This window comes from Centroberyx affinis, unplaced genomic scaffold (assembly GCF_046629955.1).
Source record: "Centroberyx affinis isolate AG114_WGS23_722 - 3 ecotype Tasmania unplaced genomic scaffold, CSIRO-AGI_Caff_v1 ptg002491l_1, whole genome shotgun sequence".
Taxonomy (NCBI): domain Eukaryota; kingdom Metazoa; phylum Chordata; class Actinopteri; order Beryciformes; family Berycidae; genus Centroberyx; species Centroberyx affinis.
In genome coordinates this window covers 587,294-608,836 of record NW_027280718.1, presented here as the reverse complement: position 1 = coordinate 608,836, position 21,543 = coordinate 587,294, and the positions used below count along the sequence as shown (strand labels likewise).

Below are 21,543 nucleotides of genomic sequence, written 5' to 3'. Positions count from 1 at the left end.
CATCATGCCAGGTTAAAGCTCCCTCACCGCCCACCCTCTTCTCTCGCCCTCCTCCTCTTTCCGTCTCCAGTCGGCAGATGCGAGCGTCGGCGGGCCGCAGCATGTTGAAGAGCTCCAGTGTGAGCGGTGAGATCTACACCCAGGAGCGCACAGACGGCAGCCAATCAGACACGGCGCTGGGCACAGTGGGTGGCGGAAGCAAGAAGCGGCGCTCCAGCCTCAGCGCACGGGTGGTGGCCATCGTTGGCAACCGCCGCAGTCGCAGCACCTCACAGATAAGCGGCCCTGGTGAGTAACTGTGGCAACTCTCAGATGTTGTTATAGATTGGTGTAACCCACTGGTGATGGGTGATGTGAATGTAGCGCCTAATAGTCTACTGCAGTAATACTGCAAAACCACCAATTCAATCTGAGGAAGAATGTTAAACAGGAAAGTAATTTCACATAGCCACAGATCTGGCTTACGCCAAGAGGTCTGGAAAAGGTCTAACAAAAGTTCCAAAATGGCAGTGGTGCTGTGGGTTATTGTCATAATTCAAACAAATCAAATTTTGTTTGGGTGGAGGTCTTCACTGGTTCTCACTTATATAATGTTAGAGAAACAACCAAGAAGGTTGGTATAGTAAGATAGCTGCCAATATATAGCTAGATAGAAACAAACTCACCACTGTACCATGATGTAGACTTCATCAAGGGAGAATTGAGTTTCAAGGAGGCTCCACCCTTTTTCCGAACCAATAAAGGTGTCTGGAGTTGTAAAGATAATAGAATATTCTTCTTCGGCTATTTTAGTGTCTTCCTCCACCCTTGTTCAGTAGAGTTTTCAAGCTGAGAAACTGTAAAGACATCTCACTGAAGTCTCGGATCAGTTTTCATCCATTTTTATGTAGGTCGGTGTAATTTAGCAGGCTAGGTAGCATTGTAGCAATTGAGAACTTATTCTACCCTAGCCAATCAAATTGCAACCTAATGCTCCATAAGGTCATGTTATCCCACTTTCTCTAACATGATTTTCCAGACCTCTTGGCATGAGCCAGAAGTGTGGCTAGGTAATATTAACAGAACACACGCACTGCACTCTTGCATAGAGTATGAACTTTGGTCTATCAGATCATGATCAGAAATTTGCACGAGAAGTCAGAGAAATATGCTTCCCCACCACAAAAGGATTATGTGGAGGAGACATGACTAAAAACAGGCAGGAGTTTGACATTGGTGGATAGGCTTATATGTTTGCTTTCAAGTCCGCTGACCCGGGTTCAATTCTTAACTCATACCACAAAGTTTGGTACTGCAAGTTTTTAATTTCATGGGAAAGTTTCTTATTTAACCATAACCAAAACCCTAACCTAACAAATTTGTTTTACTTGCCAAAACTTAACCTTTAACTAAGCTTTTCACACGATGAACAGGTGAAAATATTGTGTTATTTTCACATAATCCACTTTGTGGTATTGTCAATTAATCCTTTAGTGGCGGAAGACTGGAAGGTTCACATAATCATGTCCACAACATATAATCTATGTTTCAGAGTTTGTGCTCATTTCACAAAATCTTATGAGACTGTGTTGCACATGCAGAAGATTGTGGGGTATGCCAAGGATTTGACCTGAGGAGGGGAGTGTACCAAAGCACCACAAAGTGCAGATATGCACATCCTTTTTGCTCCATAAAAAAAACAAAAAAAAAAACAGAAAAAAAGCTCCACTACCCCAGTGCTAGTCATAAAAACAAACAACCGAATCATAAGTTTCAGAGAGTTTCAAAGAATGTTTCCTCAGCAGCTGAGAGCCCCTTGTAACCCCGCTTCCAGTCATAGAACAGAGTCTTGCTCCCATTTAGGCTAGTCTTACCGTAGGGGGGGAGTGAGAGTCATGATGAAAGCCCAACACTGTACTCCCCCTCTTTGTAGCAGACATAAAAAGCTATTAGAGAACAGTGGGCCTAGGGGGGGTCTCTCGCCCTCTCTCCCTGATGGAGGGAAGAGAGAGAGACATGAGAGGAAGGAGGGATAGCGCTGAGATCAGCCCCAATAGTGGAAAACCTTGCTGTTCATGATGGATGAAAGCGAAAGGAGGTAAGGGAGACCTGCGTTTGAGTTTTTAAGATTTGTTGTCAGTATGATTACAAAATAAATATTTATGCGGTATGTTAGGTAAATCGCTACAGGCTGTTTTGAGTCTTTTTACTAGTCTGTTTACTTTTTACTACTTTTACAGTCTTTCTGCTTAATATGCTACTACATCTGTATTTTAAATAAACCGAATGGCATGGTGTTTTGGGTCGAGACATAAGGACTCACAGCCTACCTCTGGGTCACCTCACCTGCTGGACGGAAAGATATAGAGGAGTCACATTTTCAGAGCAACATTTTGTTCTTTCCTCCATCCACCTCCTTTTCTTTCCATACTTTCAAAACTCCTGGAACACAATGATGACTCTGAAATCCCACTGTCAGGATACATCCACCCCTTTCTCTTTCTCTTTCTCTTTTCCCTTTGCGCCATATGTGCCAAGGGATATTATGATGAGTCAGAAGGTGGACATACCCTGGTTCAAGATGTCACAGTGTTCGGACTGTTTTTCTTACCCAACAATTTCCTGTTTACTACTGATTACTGGAGGGAGAGAGTCGGGAGGGCATGGGCGCGACTTTGGCCGTGCTTCAGACAGAGACTTCACAGAGTCCTTCACTGGATCTGTAGGCTATCTTGTGGTTTTCTACTTCCTCTGTCCACTAGGGAGTGGTTTAAAATGAAAAAAGGCACTAGTCCATTGATGCAAGAGTTCTGAAAATCGGCCCATTCATCTCATTCATATCATTTGTTTCCCAACTACAAAAAGGGGTGAAAGAAGTCGTACTTGCACTCTGTAATGTTCTATTTCCTGCACAATGCTAGAGTAAACATTTCATGGGGCAGCAGTTGCCCTAAAGGTCAGAGAAGTGGACTTGAACCAGAAGGTTGTTTTTCGCAAATCCCCGAACAGACCTGGAAAATATGAGTGAGTGCCCTTGAGCAAGGTAATTAACCTCCAACTGGTTGTGGGAATGCTCAGGGGCCCAAGAGTCGATGAGAATGGCTGTACTGGGCAGCTGTAGGTGTAAAACTGTGAAACTGACTGAGTGTGACACAGGGCGATGCTGAAAAAGAGTTTTTGCAGTCAGACAGTCTTCCCTGGGTAAATAAAGGTGACTGTTGTAAAAATGTGATTGTGTAACAGCGTCTGCATGCAGTGGTGGAAAAAGCACTCAAAACCTTTACTTACGTAAAAGTAGAAATACCACAATGGAAAAATACTTAATTAAAAGTAAAAGTTTTCCATTCAAGAGTTTCCTTAAATAAAAGTATAGAAGTATTAGCAGTAAAATGTACTGAAGTAGTACAAAAGTACGGTCCCTTTCATAGTGTTAATTTATTGATGCATTAACCTGTAAGAAGTATTTTAATGTTGTAGGTCTAACTGCTCCATATACTGTTGGGAAGTTTGCACTCTAACAATGCAGCATATATTTTATGAGCTTATCATATGTTTTGCATGTAAAACCTTATTCTGCAAAGTAACTAGTAACTTCAGCCATCAGATAAATGTAGTGGAGTAAAAGTATAAAGTCTCACAAAATGGAACTACCCAAGTAAAGTGCCAGTACAGTACTTGAGTAAATGTACTTTTTCATTTCTTTCCTCCATCCAGAGGGGAAGAGTAAGAAGGAGAAGGGCGCACCCATCCAGCGGAGCACAGAGACGGGCATGGCAGTGGAGCTGACCAGGAACATGAGCCGCCAGCCCAGCAGAGAGTCCAACAACGGCAGCATGAACAGCTACAACTCTGAGGGGAAGTCAGTAAACCACAGTCTTCCTGTTTTCATCACTCCTCTTGTCTGCATACTGTGTCTCCATGCTTTATTATTATTTCTATAGTGGCGTGTCGTTCTTAAAGGAGAATACCGGTGTCATTTAGAGTTAATGCCCATTTGCTTCTGTCTAAGTCTAGTTTACATTTCCCCCAATTATTTTGCAATGCAATGTGTAGGTTAATTCGATTTTTTTTTACATTTACTTGTTTTTCGTTGTTGTACAAAACGCAAACTTTACAGCGTTGGAAAACCTAGTTGGAAATTAACTGCTGTCCTGCCTAACAAAAATGCCCCAAATAAGAAGACATGGATGTGACAATAAAGTTTGTAAGGTGTCATATATTTTGAGGGATTATTTCTTGGCGGAGACTTCCATTTCTTCCAGCATATGTCAGATGATTGACGGTAAACAGAGCGTAATGTAATGCCCGCACCGTTATGAAAACACTCAACCCGGGCAACTCGGGGAAATAATGATAAAACAGAAACTCTGACAAAACCAAATTAAGGCTTCATGTTTACGGTGATGGATTATCTCGCTCGGGCAATTTTCAAGTCTGTGGAAGTTGTTTTTCATACTACACAAGAATGAATGGCAGCAAACGGCTTCTTCTGAAGGGAGGAAATCGAGCCGTGATATTTCCAACTACACTGACTGTGTGGACATCACCAGGAATAATGTAAAGGAGAGGGGCAACTTAGACGATTGGCACAAATAAAAAATAAAAAAACACCTTTAACCCCCCCACTCCCCCCTTTCTTTATGTTGACTTCTCTTTGACCTCCCTGAAGTTTTCATTATGCTACTGGTCATTTTTGTCATTTTTGTCAAATTTTTTTAATATGTTTTGTGTTGTGTTTCAGTTTGATCTTCTCTGGAGTGAATCTGGGAGCCAACAGTCAGTTCAGTGACTTCCTGGATGGCTTGGGTCCGGCGCAGTTAGTGGGCAGGCAAACACTGGCGACACCCGCCATAGGTAAGTTATTAGTTGTTGTTTTTTTTATAATTGTTATAATCAGTTTACTAGCTCTCTTCTCATCTCGTCTCGTCTCGTCTCGTCTCGTCTCGTCTCGTCTCGTCTCTTCTCTTCTCTTCTCTTCTCTTCTCTTCTCTTCTCTTCTCTTCTCTTCTCTTCTCTTCAACATTCTTCCTAACTGTAACTAACCCCATCACACTTTCCTTCCTACCCTCTAAGATCTCAATTCCTGCCTTACTGCTTTCATGGTAACATTGGTCTCTTCCTGCTTGCTGTTAAAGCCAATTAAAAGCCAATCGTCTCGTTGCTCTGCTGTTTCCCAGGTGACATCCAGATCGGTATGATGGACAAGAAGGGTCAGCTGGAGGTGGAAGTCATCCGAGCCCGCGGACTCGTACAAAAGCCAGGATCCAAATCCCTCCCTGGTAAAGACTAGATCTAGCTTGAGATACTAGAGAGCAACTATTCACACTGGGCTCATTTCAGCCATTCAGTCATATACACAGTACACATTAATATATAATATACAACCATAGCCAGTGAAATCCAGCAGATAGGCATAATCGAAGCTCTGTCTGTGCGGTGGCTTCCCATAAAGATATTACCAGCTGTGAGATCTGATTTAGATTATATTGGTGAGCATCTTTGTTCCCCACTAATGGCTTTTTTATTGTTTTGTCTCTGCCTTCAGCTCCATATGTCAAGGTCTATCTGCTGAATAATGGAGCGTACGTAGCCAAAAAGAAAACCAAGATTGCACGGAAAACACTCGACCCACTGTACCAGCAAGCACTGCTATTTGAGGAAAGCCCACAGGGTAAAGTCTTACAGGTGAGTGGAAGATGTATTTCTTGCCATCAAAAAAAGGTATATCAACACTCTCAAAAATGTATCTTGATTGATTTATTTTGCATGTTTCAAATGTACAGCTCGGCAAACTGAAGAGACAACGTTTCACCTGTAGGCTTTGTAAAAAAAATTATGTAAAATAAGCAGAGAAGCCTTATTTTGTGTCCATTTTCTTACCCATATGGACTTTCTTAGTCATTTGCCACCAAAAGTAACATGCTTATTCCTAATTCATACCAATATAATAAGTTTAGGAAGGAGAAAGTGAACTACTATTTAATTTGATTGGTATTGATTTTGTCGGGATGCACTAAGTCTTCGCCTTGCGCTCTGCCTTCAGGTGATTGTATGGGGAGACTACGGCCGCATGGACCATAAAAGCTTCATGGGAGTTGCACAAATCCTATTGGAGGAACTGGACTTATCAAGCACAGTAATTGGTTGGTACAAGTTGTTCCCACCGTCCTCCTTGGTGGATCCGACACTAGCCTCCCTAACGCGACGGGCTTCCCAGTCGTCACTTGACAGCTCCTCTGGACCCCCTGGGGTCCGATCCTAGTGGACCAATAGAACTACACCGCTTAGCGAATAACAAACTCATGAACGTACTGTAGAGAAAAACAAAAATGGCGGAAATGTAGAACAACAACAATCAGAAACAGAGTCACAATGAGAAAGCTTTGTTGAGATCTGACAATCACTCCTGTCGCGTTTAATTTTGTCTGTTCTAGAGAGCGCTACGTTTCGATGTTTCATTTCCATTCAAAGACAAATCTCATAGTTTTTCTCTGTTTATATTGAAGAACTAGGGCTGTCAATAGACAACATGCAGTAGGTAACACTGCTCTCGAGACGAGAGGCGGGAAGACGAGCGGCACGTGTTAGAGAGTGAGTATCAAATGAAGCAGGGTGGTTTTTAACTGAATCAACAATAACAAAGAAATGTATGTAAGCGTCGGAATGTATGGACTCGAGACAGAGGTAATCACCCTCCACACCTGCAGGTGGCGCAGTCGCGTCCTCTCTGCGGTGGCCTCCTCCAGAGCCCCAGTAGGCTGCCAGCACTCCTGCCCCCAGGCGGGGTGCTTCCCTGTGGGCAGTCAGTCTGGAAGCACAGGGCCTTCTTCTGGTGCCTAGACCTTGGAGCCGCATCGCTGGTCCTTCTCTCTGTCGAAAGATCCCGTTTTCAATATGTTTACCATGGCTGGTCTGAAGCCACACTGTTTTAGTGTGTTTGCTTTTGTTGTTCATTTCTTCCCCTTTGTTACTACTGGCACAAAATGTTTTTACAATGCGTAAAATGCTCATGATATGTTGTCAGTCTGGTGTGTGCATGGAGAGAAAAAAAAAACACAAGTGAAAAAAACAAAAAGGAAATTGAAAAAATAATAAATGTCTGCAGATGTTATGCAGGGGGATTGTTTGATGGTGACACAGCTTAGATTTTTACACTTGACGATGAGATTAGCGTGCAGTGTCGTTTTCCTCGTTCCACCGCTGGCAAATGTCCGGGCCAGTCGTCTTTGTATAGATGTATATTAGGCCTCCGAGGAGGTTGACCAATAAATAGAATTTATGTCACTTTGAAATATCACAAGGGTATCACGTCACTGTAAAAAAAGAAAAAAGTAAATCTTTGTTCACCCTCACAAGAACAAGGTAGGTCAAAATATCTTTTTTTCATGCTTTTTGGGGAGTACATTCCCTCACCCCAGCACATGTTCAAGGTTTTTATCCAATCTTCAGTTTACATTATTTTGAGATTTAAACACAAGCACAAGAGCTTGATTTTTTTACGACAAAAAGTTTAACTTTTTGAAAAAAAATGTAGTAAAAAAAAAAAGACGAAAAAAAGCAATTACCCCCTCATTGGTTCGGTTCATTTCTCCTTTGTCTAGATTTTGGAAAAACAAAAAAAAGAATCGCTCACAGTTTCCCTTGTGCATCTCTGTGAATGTGAAAGTAACCAATCAGACTGGTCTGTCAGGACACGAACACCAATGCTCATCCTCCGTTAGGCCCACAGACTCCTCCCACCCGGAAGAAGGCGGGGCCAGCATGACTTTGGAACCTGTTCCAAGCTGCATGCACATTTTTGTAAAACGAAACAGATACAGAAAAAAGATACTGAACTAGATACGTGTGTTAGTTCCACATACCGTAGGGCCGCTTGTATGTTGCATGCAGTTGTACAGTTTGCTCGTACTTGAATATTAAAGAGATAAATCCAAGAAACCGAAGCCATTCCCATCACGCGAAGACATTCGAAAAATCAACTGCAGTCTAGTCCACGTCTCTCATTCCGGTGCTGAATGTCTCTCAAACAACTGAATCCCAAGATTACGTTGATGTCTTTTCTTAACCCTATGGAAGATGTACTGTACTGTACAGTAGTACTGAGCAGACCTCACAGCCCCCCTTACTGTTATTCCACATCATAGTATACCTCCAAGGGGCTGAGATGATGTATGAATAAATATGTAAAAATCAGATCCGCTTATATGGAAGTATGAATTATGTTTGAACATAATGATTTCAGATACGCTAACACATAAACTGTTAAGTTATATAAAGAAGAAATACAGATGCACAGAGAGTCATACACTGTAAATATTCAACAACCATTCATTGGGTTGAGTGATATTTGCAAAGGGGCCAAGTCATATAATGTGGAGCGATTAACAAGTCACTAGGGACCAGGCAGTGGGATAACACAAGGCAATGGACTTGGGTCACAAACTGGCCGAACTTAAACGTAGGGCCATATTAACTACTGGTGTACCACCACTCTAAAGTTGTCGTCTGAACACTTATTTGTGCTTCAAACCCAATGTCTAAACCCCCAGCCATGTTAAGTCCCACTTAATAAGAGTTGACTTTTCTTTTCATCGTCCGGTGAAGCTGGTTTTTTCCTTTTTCTTTGTCAGTATTAACGGGAAAAAAATGCTGATTGTTTACAACTTATGTGTTCCACTGAAACGAAACAAAAAAGAAAATTAGAAAAAAGAAAAGCATTCACTGCAACATTTCTTGTTTGTATAACAGATGTGGCTCAAATGATGTGTATGTTTTATATTTCAAAAAAAAAAAAAGTTCATTTTTATTATTTACAAATAAAAAGAATGTGTGGAAGAAAACTTGTTCTTGCCCTCATTCCACCGTCGGCTTCCCCCCTCAAGTCCCTGTGCTAAAATAAAAACGAAATTGTATTTTTTTCAACTTACATGATGCTCTTTACCCACAATTACCTTGGACATAATGTCAATAGGTCAGAGTGAAAAAATTATTTAAACTTATTTCTGTTGCCATGGATATGCTCTCTGCTTGTGGGAAAGCTAATATTTTCCTTGCTCCCATAAACTCAACCCGCGATTCCCTCAGTCACTTAGATATCTCAGCAGAGCAGCACCATGTTAGACTGAGGAGATAAATATAAAGAGCACATATCACTGGAGAATTACACTTTTGAGATACACAAATGCACAGACAGCAGATAAATGGATGGATGGATAGATAGATAGATAGATAGATAGATGGATAGATGGATAGATAGATAGGTATACATCATTGACTTCAGGGACGCCAGCCAGTGTTTCTGCTTTTTCTTAACCAAGAATTGTGAGTTCAACAGAATACAAATCAGTCCTTATCAACACAAACATAAAGAATTAGTCAACCATAGGAACTGCAAATGAGCCTGCCCACACAATACTAAATTTACATGAGCAATACCGCATTCACTCATTCATTCCTCCTAGGAGTTTCACTGTGTAATTTCAATCAGAGTAGCCTACTTCAACTAAACTGCTCTTCAGAAATGCTCCATGCCATCCAGGAGGAACAATATTATACGCTTTTTTGACTTTGTGTACTTGAAAACTTGCTGGTAACTGTGTTATTTGTCAGCTGCGATATTGATTGCCCATCTCCTCCTTTTCCGTTTCTTTCTGTTTACTTTGCATCGGATATTTGCATCAATAAAAGAAAACTTTTAAGGATTTTTTTCTTTTTCAATCAAAATAAGCACAGGTTTCGCAGTCACAGCCTTGTTCTGCCAGCCTCCTCCTAATCACTGGTCCCTTAATCATTTGTAACAATTTAAAGGAAAGGTGTTCCTCCTCTCATCTTGCTGCCTTCAGTTTGATTCAGAGTCCTTTCTGACTAATGATTACAAGCTGGTGGTTCCTCTCTCTCTCTGTTACTCTTTGCAAAAGAAAACGTCAAGTGAAACAGCTGAAGAAAATGAAGAAGAAGAAGAAAATATGGCACATGTAAATTTCTGGAGAATAATTGTGGAGCAGGACATGGCAACAGTATATTGCTGTAACACCCGTACCTCTCTGCTTTGGGTATTGCTTCAGTATCTCACTAAAGGGGAAGTTGTACCAAAATGGCCTCTTGTGCGACCTCACATATGACACAGGGCTTGGGAGATTTATGTTCCACATCCTCTCGTTAAGTAAGCAGAGGGCCCCCGAAACAACATCTGCAGGCAATCTGAACTCACCCTCCCACCAGCCTCACCATGGCACCCCCACCCCCCCCTTCTCCATCCCCCCGCTCCTTGTCACAGCATCACAGATCGTGACCTCGCTGTACGAAGCATGGATCTGGACCATGGTGGAAAGAGAACCACAGATCATACAAGTCACAGGCCAAGATACACATTTCCATGCTGCTCCCAGGAAGCGGATTAATCTATCCAGTCAGGTCAAAGATCACACACATCTCCATGGTTCATAGCTGGAAGGAGAGATCATGACTAGAAACAGAAATGGAAAAATAATGACGATAATTTTTTATGTTATTAAACCTCTAAGATGACCTCTCCATATATACTGAGTAAAAAAAGTTTGGAAAAAGGCCAGACATATAGGATAAATTACAAGAAATGTCAAAGATGAGGAGTCAATTTGAAATGTATCTCTGAAAAAGATTAATTCTTGATAGGGTGCATGAGGTTGAGGCAGGAAGCCATTTCAATATATGACAAGATGTGGTGATAACTGTAAAAGTTTGAGCGTGTAAGCTGAGAAGAACAAGTGGAAATGTCTCAGTTATCTACCTTAACATCTACATTCACATTTACATTTCAGGCGTTTAGCGGATGCTCTTCTCCAGAGCGACTTACATCAATGCAACAGTAGAATATGCTTAAATTCCTACATCACTGAAATTACAAGAAACCAATAGTAAGGAGTGCAAGCCATGACAATACTCCTGTGACCAATGAACGATCATGTAAGAGAAAATGATTAGGAAAACAAATAAGAGCTAAGCAGAGGGATTTTTGTTTTGAGAGCAGACATGAGAGGGGATGTGATCGTTCTACACTGATCTTCAAAGACACTGATGTCCCAAATATAAACACTGCAATCTAAACCTGTAAAGTTGTAATTTCCAGTGAGACTGTCTTGGTGTTCTTATTAACCACCAGTCACCAGTAGATGGCGTAGTTTTGTCAGAAGACAGACAGTGGACGGAGGGGAATTGCTCAGCGTACTGAGGTTTTCTCTGGCTTTTGAACCTCTACAGGTAAACAAGTCCTACAGAAACTCAGTATGACCCAACACACACATACATACTTTTTTCTATCTCCCTATCTCTCTTTCTCGCACGCACGCAGCACACACACGCACGCACACACATATGCAGTATTTGTGACAGGATGCTGACTCGTACTGATATGGTTGTCAGCCGTGCACAAATACTGACACTCTGCGTTTCTCTCTCCCGACCATTAAATACATTTTCATAGCAATGAGCCAAGTGTGTGTGCATCACACATGGTCAGCACTTTGCTGTATCTGAAGGCTGGATTCAGTCAGGTTCATGATGAGGCAACTTTAAGAGAATACAGGGCAACATATATACTGTACACACTGGAGGAACGAAGTGAAAGTCCAGTATAGAGACTGCAGTATTATTACAGCATGTCAGCGGAAGGAAGCCCCGACTCTCCTCCAGGCGCAGGACCGACATGCAGCTCATTTTCAAAGTGGCCACTTTACCCAAAGTGTATGTGACAGAGAGGAAGTATCCTCAGTGTTCATTCAATCTCTATCCCACAACCCACAGTTTCCCCCCCAACCGAAAAGTTGGGTAACATTTGTAGAGAAGCAAGACAGCATAAATAAGTCCAACTGTGCTTCACTGACCAGCTTTAGCTTTAGTTTTGTTAGGCTACCAAACGATGACAGGTTATAGAATTGAAGCAATTGGGCTTTCTAATTAACCAATTAACTACATTTTAGGGGGTAACTTAACAAATATCACAGCAAAAGTCCCTACAGAAATATTATAAGAACATTATAGCATATAGTGAAGAGATGAAATGACCAACAAGTATTATAAGGTCACTACCACCACTGTAGCCTAAATCCCTAAAGGAAAATTATAAGAATATGGCGTCATGCCATCAGCTTCTGTTGAAATTTGCCTCCAGTAATGCCACGTGATTTCAGTGACAGTATGACAGCAGATGACGGACTAATTTACTACTATTTTAGATTATAATGCAACGCTTTCCTAGCCAAATTAGGCCCTACTGCCCAAATAAAATGTAAAGCCTTCTGTTTGCTGTCATCGAGATTATTTATGTAACAAGCATTACTGAGAGAAAAAAAAGAAGCTTTTCTGAATTAACAGTAATTTTCGGTTACACCATAATATTTTCTGCAGATGTTGAGTAAGCCATCTTCAGTGGTTAATTTTCCAGCCGACCGAATGGAAAATTCATTATAATTTAGGCTATTTGATAGGGTTTTCAGAAACGTGGTGTAATTTGGCACTTTTTCGGGAAATTAAATTACATGCGGGCTGACATGCTTTGGTAGCAAATTTGCATGACTTCCCTTGAGGGAAAGTCAGCGCCAACGGACTTAACCGTCTTCCATTTTCGCTTCAAGTTTGCAGTCAGGTGAAGTGAAGGTATAGGGGAATATGTGCAGATATATCTTACATTGTACGCTGTGGCAAAAGGTTCAACTTAAAGTCACTCGGATACGATCGCACTGATGCGCATCTGCAGTGGACGCGCAGCTTTCTATTGAAGCAACAGGCGGCAACGCACTCGAAAGAAAGCCGGGGCTCAAAATTCATGAGGAAAAAAATCTCTTCTAGTGTAGTCCGTGCGGACACACACAGTAACCTTTAGTTTTTATTTCGCTAGGTTCATCGCCGTCCACTCCGGGTAGTGTTATTTCAGTAAGATAAGCGCGGTGGATACCTTTACGCGCGGCAGCAGTTGTGGAAAATGGCTTGTAGAGAGTGAGGTTGATGCAAGAGGAAAGAGGGCGGTCAAACAGTGACGGCAAACACTGTGCCTTGGCTTGGCAATGGTTTCATTTCTAACTCAGGGGCTGCTGGACTGCGTTTCGCACATGTAATTTATTGTTCGTAGGGCACAGATCCCAACCTTGGAAACGCATGCTCGAAAGGACCTCCGCGCACTTCATGCCCGCTTTGGTGATGCCATGCCCCGCAACCACAGCGGAGATGAAGGCGGCACCGGGCTCTGGATGAGGACATCACCAGGGCACCGTACCGAAGGTTACGGCTTGAAAGATGTGGAGTCCGGACGCAGGATGATGAACAACGCCGGAGACGGTTTGCTGTCAGCCTCAAGCGCCACAGTTGCTGCCGGGTCGGAGAGCCTGAGGGGGAAGCAAGGAGCCCGGCTCAGCCTGCTGGGGAAGCCGCTCATATACAGCGCGCAGAGCGGCCGGAGAAACGTGCGCTACCGGAGGCTCCAAAACTACCTGTACAATGTGCTGGAGAGACCGAGAACCTGGGCGTTCATCTACCATGCGTTTGTGTAAGTCTATTTTCATAATTTGCATGAAAGGTAGTCGCTGTTGTCAGAAACTGAACTTGCACACCTGTTGATCTCTTTCCATTCACACAGTGGGGACGCATTCCTATATGCAAATCAGCTATAAGTTAATTTAGCTCTATCAAAAGAATGTAATATAGAATGATTTTTTCTGTTTGGCATGCCACTCGTTTTATCTTCCAGGTATGAATTATGCTCTAGAGGTTGTTTGAAGCTAATCAGGTGTTTTCACAGACCATGCATCAATCACTCTAGCACCTATAGGCTATATAATGTCTGCACGAGGACAGTATCATTCAAATGTGATGAAACTGGGGGTGTCATGAATGCACACCTCATCTATAAACTTACACCACAGGATGAGCACCACTCGAACCGCTCCAATTTCAGAGCTTACAAAGAAAATCCCTTCCCTCCCGCTGTGAGTCATAGAGCTGAATTATTGAAATTCATGGTGCACAGGTTTATAGTGCAACGTGATATACTGTATAACCCACTCAAAACACTATTTTCCTAGATGATAAATTCTGATTAGCCCGCAGCCCGCTGTGTAGTAGATTGTGCAGGAGTCTTTGTTTTGCTCACTCTGCTGGATGAATGGAGGGTGAATTTGGTAAAGGCTCCACACACACCAAGGTTTTCATCCAGGGTGGTGCCTGTACTCTGGGGCTAGTAAATGCACTTTATAAACTAAAAGAAACTGGTGTATATTATGACTTCTGCATCCGTGAGGCTCTTAGGGGTCAAGTAAGTTTTACATCTATAGTCATACATAAACAAAAAACTCAGACTGGAGGCCCTTAAAGGTCAAGCAGCAGGAATGCCTCTGTCTTCCTTTGCCTTTGTGTCTCTGCTCTCTGTCATTCTGCGCTTTCCAACCAGCTGCATTTGATTTCCCGCGTGTGACTGTTGCTGTGGCATCATTATTATCTCTGTCTGAGCTGAGAGGAAGGAAGTCAAGACACACGCTGACTGTACAGCACCATCTTTTCTTTTTTTGGGGGGGGATGGGGGTTGTTCAGTCTGTGTGTGGCTGTGCATTGGGAGGAGTGGTTAGAAGGGAGTGGGGGTTTTGCTGTACTTGAGCTTTGGCCCTTAATCCTTTGCAGTGACAAGCAGCTCGCATAACTGATCTTTTTTTTTTTTTTTTTTACATTCAGATGCCATATCATCCACAAAGTTTCTTGTACATCAAACAGTACATACTGCTGCTGGATGAGGGTAGCACTAAGCTTTAAGGGGCCCTGTTATGGGAGTTCAAATTTTCCTCTGTATACATACAGTACAGTATATGATCAATGATGTTTAATGAGGACAATGTTGAGATTGTATTTTGTTTGAGGGGTTTAATTTAAAGTTATTGCATTTTTACAGGCAGTTTCAGACCAACTCCAGGAAACACATCAAAACTGAACTTTGTCCTGAACTGTCCGAATTGGCTCCCCTCACTAAGCAATTACTGAAATCCTTCCAATCAGGCCAGTCTGCAGCATTTGAACCGGAAAGCCTCCACTCAGAAGGTTTGCCTCAATTGAATTAGAGGAGCTGGCAGCCAATTGGGGTCCCTAAATTTCCCTGTGAGGACTTAGTCTACTACACACTGCTTCAATAAATCCCCTTTTGACTGAACTGCATTTATGTGGAAAACATCATGAAGATTATTATTATCCAGAGCCGTAGTGTATTTGAAAACAAAATCATGAAAACAGAATAATACGGAACCTTTAAATAAGCTGTCTCTACACAGTGCCATTATATACTGCAACCTACAATCTCCCCCTTATTTATCTTCAGTAGTGTCATGATTTGCTGCAAAGGAAGATTACCTTTATCATGTGCTGCAAAACTGCTTCAGCACCACTTCTGAAATCAGTCGTAAATTCCGCCCGTGTTTTTCTTTAAGTGGCCTGTCCAGGCTTTGTGGGGTCAGAGAGGTTAGATAATGATGTCAGTGACCACCATGGCCTCAGAGATGACCCCCCGACATCCTCTTTTTATTGGGGCTGTAATTCAGGGAGAGACGTGGCTTGGATTCCATTTTGTCCACCTTGTTCTACAGTTTGCAAAAAGGTTGACTCAAAAAATGCTAATTTAGCTTGTGAAAGTGTTGACTCACTCGTACCCAGCAGGACTGTCGGACGCAGACCCTTGTCTCTTCACATGAGCGCTCATGGACTTTTGGAGCGCACGGTTGGGTGGCTTGGGACCTTGGCGAATGGTTTTCTTTTTAGCCCTGTGGCGGTGAGCGTGAGCTGGAGAAATGGAGGGAACTGAACTCTTCCCCAGCCCTTTGCTCCTTTGCCTGTATCATGACGAATGCTGCAGTGATGGTCAGTGGCCGTGAAAGATTCCCTGCGTGTGTCTGATCTTCACAGAGGAAAAAGATAGGGCTCAATCGATATATTGTTCTGCTGATATGATTGGCAGACTTTGCCCTTTCATAGATATACTGTATCAGTGTTGGCATTTGTTCCACTGATAATGGCACTGATTGATGGGATCAGCATGAAAACATGAGATTTCAGCACAATAATGGGTCATTGTTCTGAAGATTTTCACACTTATTGTACAACAGACCTTTAAGAAGAAAGGACATATCCAAACAAAATTCATGAATATATCTGTATTTTTCGAATTTGATTGACAGGGGTGTAATGATAAATGTAATGATTGTGTTAAGTAGCTATCCGATATTGATAATTGACAAAAAACCTGTATTGGTTGGGCCCTGGTATAGTAATTTTATGGGCGTGTTTGCCCATTTGTCATATAAATTCATCTGTAGCAAGGGACATTGTTTTTCTTGTGATATTTCAAATGTCAGCTCTTTGATGGTGTTTAAAGTTGCACTAGGCAACTTCACACATTAGTGAACTCCAAATGGCAGCAAGACATAACTGTTTGAAAACTGTTTGAACTGCACTAGCCAGAAACCATGTAACAGGAGGCCAGCAAACTGCACACAGCACGCTCATGTTTACCAACTTGGCCGGTCTGTGATGCTTTATACCAAAGGAAACCAAAGGGACAAGACAGGCAAAAGATCATACCCAAGTGACCATACCCGACACCAGAATTGCATGTGGGCAAATAGGGCAAATCAACAGCGTCTCAATTAGTGGGGATGGGACGCTCTTCTGTACTGCAGCCCCTCAGTGTGATACAGACTGATGAGACGGGTGTATTTTTACATAAAAATCTTGCCTGTGGCTGTCCTGGTGGCTCGGCTGACTAATGTGTGTAACACGTAACTACGACCTCCTGGGTTTGAATCCGGCCTGCAGTCTTTGATGCATGTCATCCCCCTCTCTCCACCAGTCTTTCCTGTCTCTCTCCACTGTCAACCATTTAATTAAGGCAAAAAAAACAAAAAAGAAATTGGGCGTGCTGATATACTGGTTGGACCCTTCTTTTGTTGCAAGATTGATAGCCTAAATATATATGCTGGTTATATACAGTACCAGCATGAACATCAAATTCTGGAACAGTATTCAGTTGAGTTTTGAATAGGTTATTGTTCAGGCAAAATACTATAAAAAGAGAGCTTTATGCCAGGACACTATCACATTTAATTTGCCACTGAATAATCCTCAAATGTAAAATTAGATTTCCCAAAAACCCCCCTTTTAAATATTATCCTTTTTTTGTCAGTGTGTGGACCGCATCTTGAAAAAACAGTTAATCAAGACAGGCCCTGGCTATGGTTCAAACTGAATTCCTCATGTGATTGAAAATGCAATCTTCTGTCTTTTGTATCTTTTGTGTGTGTGTGTGTGTGTGCACATGTGCCTGAGTGAGGATCAGTGTGTGTGTGATACTAATTTGGCCAAGTTGTTTTGCTTGAATGGTTGAGGTATTGTTTGGATAACGCACTGAAGTTCAATTTCATCATCCACTGCTTTCAGGAGGTAATAAAAAATAATCTTCTCCCCAACGCATTAGGGACAGGTCAGAGGACCAAATACGCTTACGAGTCTAGCTGTGCAGCATCCAGTTATCCTCTATTTGACATGCCCTCGCTGCACGGCCTCATAGGCTTTGATGCTTAAAGTGATATTTCACCTTGGTGCGTTTTCACTTTCTAGCGCACATACTGTACCTCCAGGCAAAATTACTTCTTGAAAATTGCAACACAAAGAAATAAAACTATCATGGTTCCATCACCTTAGTCATGTATATTAGTAGTATGATTTATATTGGACTTTTCAAATGAAAGCCTGTGGGTGACTGCAGATCATTACAGATATCCGGGGCAGCCACTTGGTGGTATTTGACCCTCTAACTTCTATGGCGGGGAGGCGGTGTGTGTGTGTGTGTGTGTGTGTGTGTGTGTACTGAAAGCTAACTAATGTTATTTTACCAAAGGGAAATATCTGTTTAAGACTTGCTATTCCTAGAGCTTGCATCCACCATCATCCATTACTGTGTACAACAGGGGGTAAAACCCACTGTAGACACTTTGCGTGCGTGTTGAAAAAACTCCTTCACCGATGTTACAAAATGATGCATTTTCCCAAATGCAGTAGGGCTACATATATTTTTATCCATTTCCCATGTGTGACAGCAGGAGCACTGAGCCAGTCTTTGTGCTGCTTTGCATTGCGCCTGGGGTCCCAGCCTGCCCTCCTTCCTCCTCGCACACACAGTGCCGCCATTCATCTTACCTCAGGATTAACAAGCTCTTATCCTTGCAAGTATGTCAGGGGCAGGGAAGTGTGGGGAAAAGGATACAGTGTTCCTCCACCTCAGGTTTCTGAGCTGGCATGCGGGCCTGAGACGGCTGGCCGGCCGGGGGCACGGCGCGGCAACCCGAACTCAGTGCTCTCGGTCGTCAGATACCAATCAGCCGGCTCGCTGTTAGGAATTCTTGTATTTATACGCTGCAATAAAGGACAGTGGCTGAGACTCATCCTGAGCTCCGTGTTTGTTAGGCACGGTTAGAGGTTACAAGGAAACACGCACAGCATAATGTTCAGTAGAAAATGGAATGAGTTATCAGAGGCTGCTGTGAAACCCAACGCTGATGTGGATTATAGTTTCCCATGAGCTATCATCTACAGCCCAACCATTTAGTTTCTGTCACTTAGAAATGTCACTTTTCCTGGAAAGCCTATCTCTTGGAAAGGTTTATTCCCTCTGGTGTGGATGGTGGCGGCATAAGTTGCAACACTGTTCAACAGACAACTCAGAAAGCCACCTACTTTGCATTGGCGGTGTTTGTCATGCTTTTTTAAATAGTATTTGGGGCTTTTGCCTTTTATTGTGATGATTTACAGTATAGATAGACAGGAAAGATTAGGAGAGAGAGGGTCCCAGGTCCCCACAAAGGTCCCAGGCTGGATTCAAACCCGGGACGTTGTGATGCTGGCATTCACATTCAATGCCATGCATCTATACACCGCTAGCCTGTGTGACTGACTCTGACTGCCCAGACCACAGCAACGTCAGCATTCAGTCAGCTCCCACTCGCACCTTTTTTGTCAGTGGAAGGTGTATGTAACTGTGACTCAATGGAAAAAGGCAAGAGTCAGTCAGTTCTCTCAAATGAAGGCGATGCTTCTTATAAACAGGGGGAGCAAAGCGCTGTAAACATAGCGTCGGCCTGTTTGATTCACGGCGAGAGATTAGTGTTGAGAGGGACCTGGCTGTTTTGATGGGCACAAGGACCCAGAGACATAAAACAGAAGTCAGACGTCTTTGCTCAGATGGTGGCGGCTTGACACCAGTCAGTGCAAGGAGCGACGAGAGGAAGCTAGCTTGAGACAGTGATGGGTTGCAAACACATTTGTGGTGTGTTTTTGCCTGTGACAGCTTTCTTTAGAGGAAGTGAAATTTGGTCTGTCAGAAATGGAAGACCAAATGAGTGTGTTTGGTGTAAATGTGGTTTGTATGGTGATGTTATACATTTATTCATGGTGTATGATAGCATAATGTCATATGTTTGAGTGTCATGTGTATGTGTCGTGTGTGTGTCATATGTTTGTGCATGTTTTGAGAGCAAGTGCGTGTGTGAGAGTGCAGATAGAGAAATTTGCCAACTCTACAAACGTGTTACTTTCATCATTTTATCACTTCATTTCAAAATGGTCACATGATTGCAACATTTTCATCTGCTCTTAGGCAGAATAGTGTCTCCTCCATGTGGCCTTTTGTGAAGCTCCAACAAGAGCTTTACATCTGCTAACTGTAACAATTACTAAATCATAATAACTCACATAATAACTCTTATTATTTTTTAATTATTTTAAACCCAAATCAAATGGTTGCCAGTAAAGGTTGATGATTGAGCATTTGAGAATCCACTCTGTGGCACTCAGTCAGGAGAGTATTGATAAAACTCAACCCATCACAGCTGAGCGTGAGAAATCACTGTGCCTGCTTGTACCCAAGCAGAGGAAAGCCACAGTGAATGGGGAATGGCCCCTGCAACACAGGTGTCTTGTTTCAACCCTACGTTTACTCAGAGGGAGTTTCCCCCAGCGCTGCTTTCAGAGATGGCCTCGTCTGTAAACACACAGACAAGGACTTGGCACGGGGCACGCCTGTACACAGGCATTGTGGGTATCATGCCTTGGCTATGAGAAACCTCATTTACCTAAACGCACCTGTTTCCCCTCTTTGAAGGCCACCTTGCCTTGCTGTCATGCCTCCCACAGCAAACTGGCAGCCTTGGCAGATCAAGAGTTTAGTCTCTTATTTCAAAATGACTCTCATTTTCTGATGAGGAGTTTTTGTGGCTGACTGTCCCAGGCCAGTCATTTCACAGGGTGCACTCAGTGCGGTAGAGTCCTGGTTGAGTCACCATTAATGAAAAAAACCCCACCGTTCTCTCTATAGCATCATCTGCCGACGTCTTTTAGTCTGCTGTCCTCCTCATTGCCTTGCCTCTAGCAATCCCTCACCCCCGTTTCTCTTTACCCCAATACCCCCAATGATTTCATGTTTTCTTTGCGGCCATCTCTCCTATTGTTCTCTCTCCCACAAGAGGAAACTCATCTCACATCTCTCAGTGTGGCGGCGTTACTTCAGATTGACCTACCCTCTCAACTGCGAGTGGTGTGGAAGTGGTGAATGGCTATTGTTTTGCCTTCTTCTCAGCTGCTTCTCTCTCTTTCTTTCTTTGTTTCTCTCCCTGGCAGTTTCTGTATTTCTGTCTCTCGCTCCCTGCCTTTGCCATGGGGTCTTCTGCCTTCTCTTCTGCCTTCTTCCCCCCCCTTATCCTCGCTGATCATCTCTCTCCCCTGTGGCCTGTGGAGGCATTGCTGTTTGTTTGCATTGTCGTCATGCAACGCGCCCATGTTAGCATCATGGCTAAGTATAGCGAGGCCCGGCCGGTCTATAGGACAAAGAGTGGAGAAAGGAGGAGGGGGCACGCGAGTTCGGTATCCATGGCATGGATACTGTATGACCTCTCATGGCTCCGTCCTCTTGCCCTCATTTTATTGTTGTTTTTTGTGTTTTTCAGATTTCTGAGCCTTAATCACAAATGGGCTGGCAGATGCTTGCCTTGAGGGGAGTGACATGGAGGGAGGGAGGCCGCTTGACTAATTTTGAGATCTCAGTGTTAAAGTCCGCCTGAGAGTGTTATGTAGGCAGATTTGGGAATAATAACTTGCCTTATCCGCTGGCTGCTGAGGTAGTTCAGAGTGTGCCTCATTCAAAATAGAGCGCTGCGACAAGCACAGAGAGAGCCAGCCTCCTTCTGTATTTTTATGTAAGCAATACCAGCAACCCCTCAAAGCGTTCGAGAAATCCCAAACTGAAAAGGGCAATTTTGAGTGCTTCGTGTTGCCATAGCAACTAATGCTGCCATTGCGAGCTTGTTCGAGACTGGAAAAAGACGTCTTGGGTGGGTTTCAATAAAGAAACAAATAAATAAATCAAAATGACTGTTTCTGTCTGCATGCACATCTCTATCATCTGGTGACGGCTTTGCCTCTCATATTGCTGCCTCTTCTGCACTGCTACAGCTAACAGTTAGCCATGGGTGATACAAGCCATGCCCTAGCCACCACCGTGCTATATTT

At 43.0% G+C, this 21,543-nt stretch overlaps 2 protein-coding genes across 5 annotated transcripts in view; both read left to right on the top strand.

Moving 5' to 3' along the window:
- The window catches only part of LOC139656526 (regulating synaptic membrane exocytosis protein 1-like), a 69,011-nt gene extending 62,770 nt beyond the window's left edge, over window positions 1-6,241 (top strand). For 3 of the 4 annotated variants that reach the window (XM_071534133.1, XM_071534135.1, XM_071534134.1), the window contains 6 exons: window positions 71-288; window positions 3,694-3,838; window positions 4,721-4,833; window positions 5,157-5,258; window positions 5,525-5,664; window positions 6,023-6,241. In XM_071534133.1, coding sequence (XP_071390234.1) covers window positions 71-288; window positions 3,694-3,838; window positions 4,721-4,833; window positions 5,157-5,258; window positions 5,525-5,664; window positions 6,023-6,241 — 937 coding nt within the window. The remainder of the gene's footprint in view (window positions 1-70; window positions 289-3,693; window positions 3,839-4,720; window positions 4,834-5,156; window positions 5,259-5,524; window positions 5,665-6,022) is intronic. The other variant, XM_071534137.1, reaches the window with a different exon arrangement.
- A 6,749-nt stretch (window positions 6,242-12,990) lies between these two features.
- The window catches only part of kcnq5b (potassium voltage-gated channel, KQT-like subfamily, member 5b), a 105,739-nt gene continuing 97,186 nt past the window's right edge, over window positions 12,991-21,543 (top strand). The window contains exon 1 of the mRNA XM_071534119.1: window positions 12,991-13,498. Coding sequence (XP_071390220.1) covers window positions 13,158-13,498 — 341 coding nt within the window. The 5' untranslated portion in view covers window positions 12,991-13,157. The remainder of the gene's footprint in view (window positions 13,499-21,543) is intronic.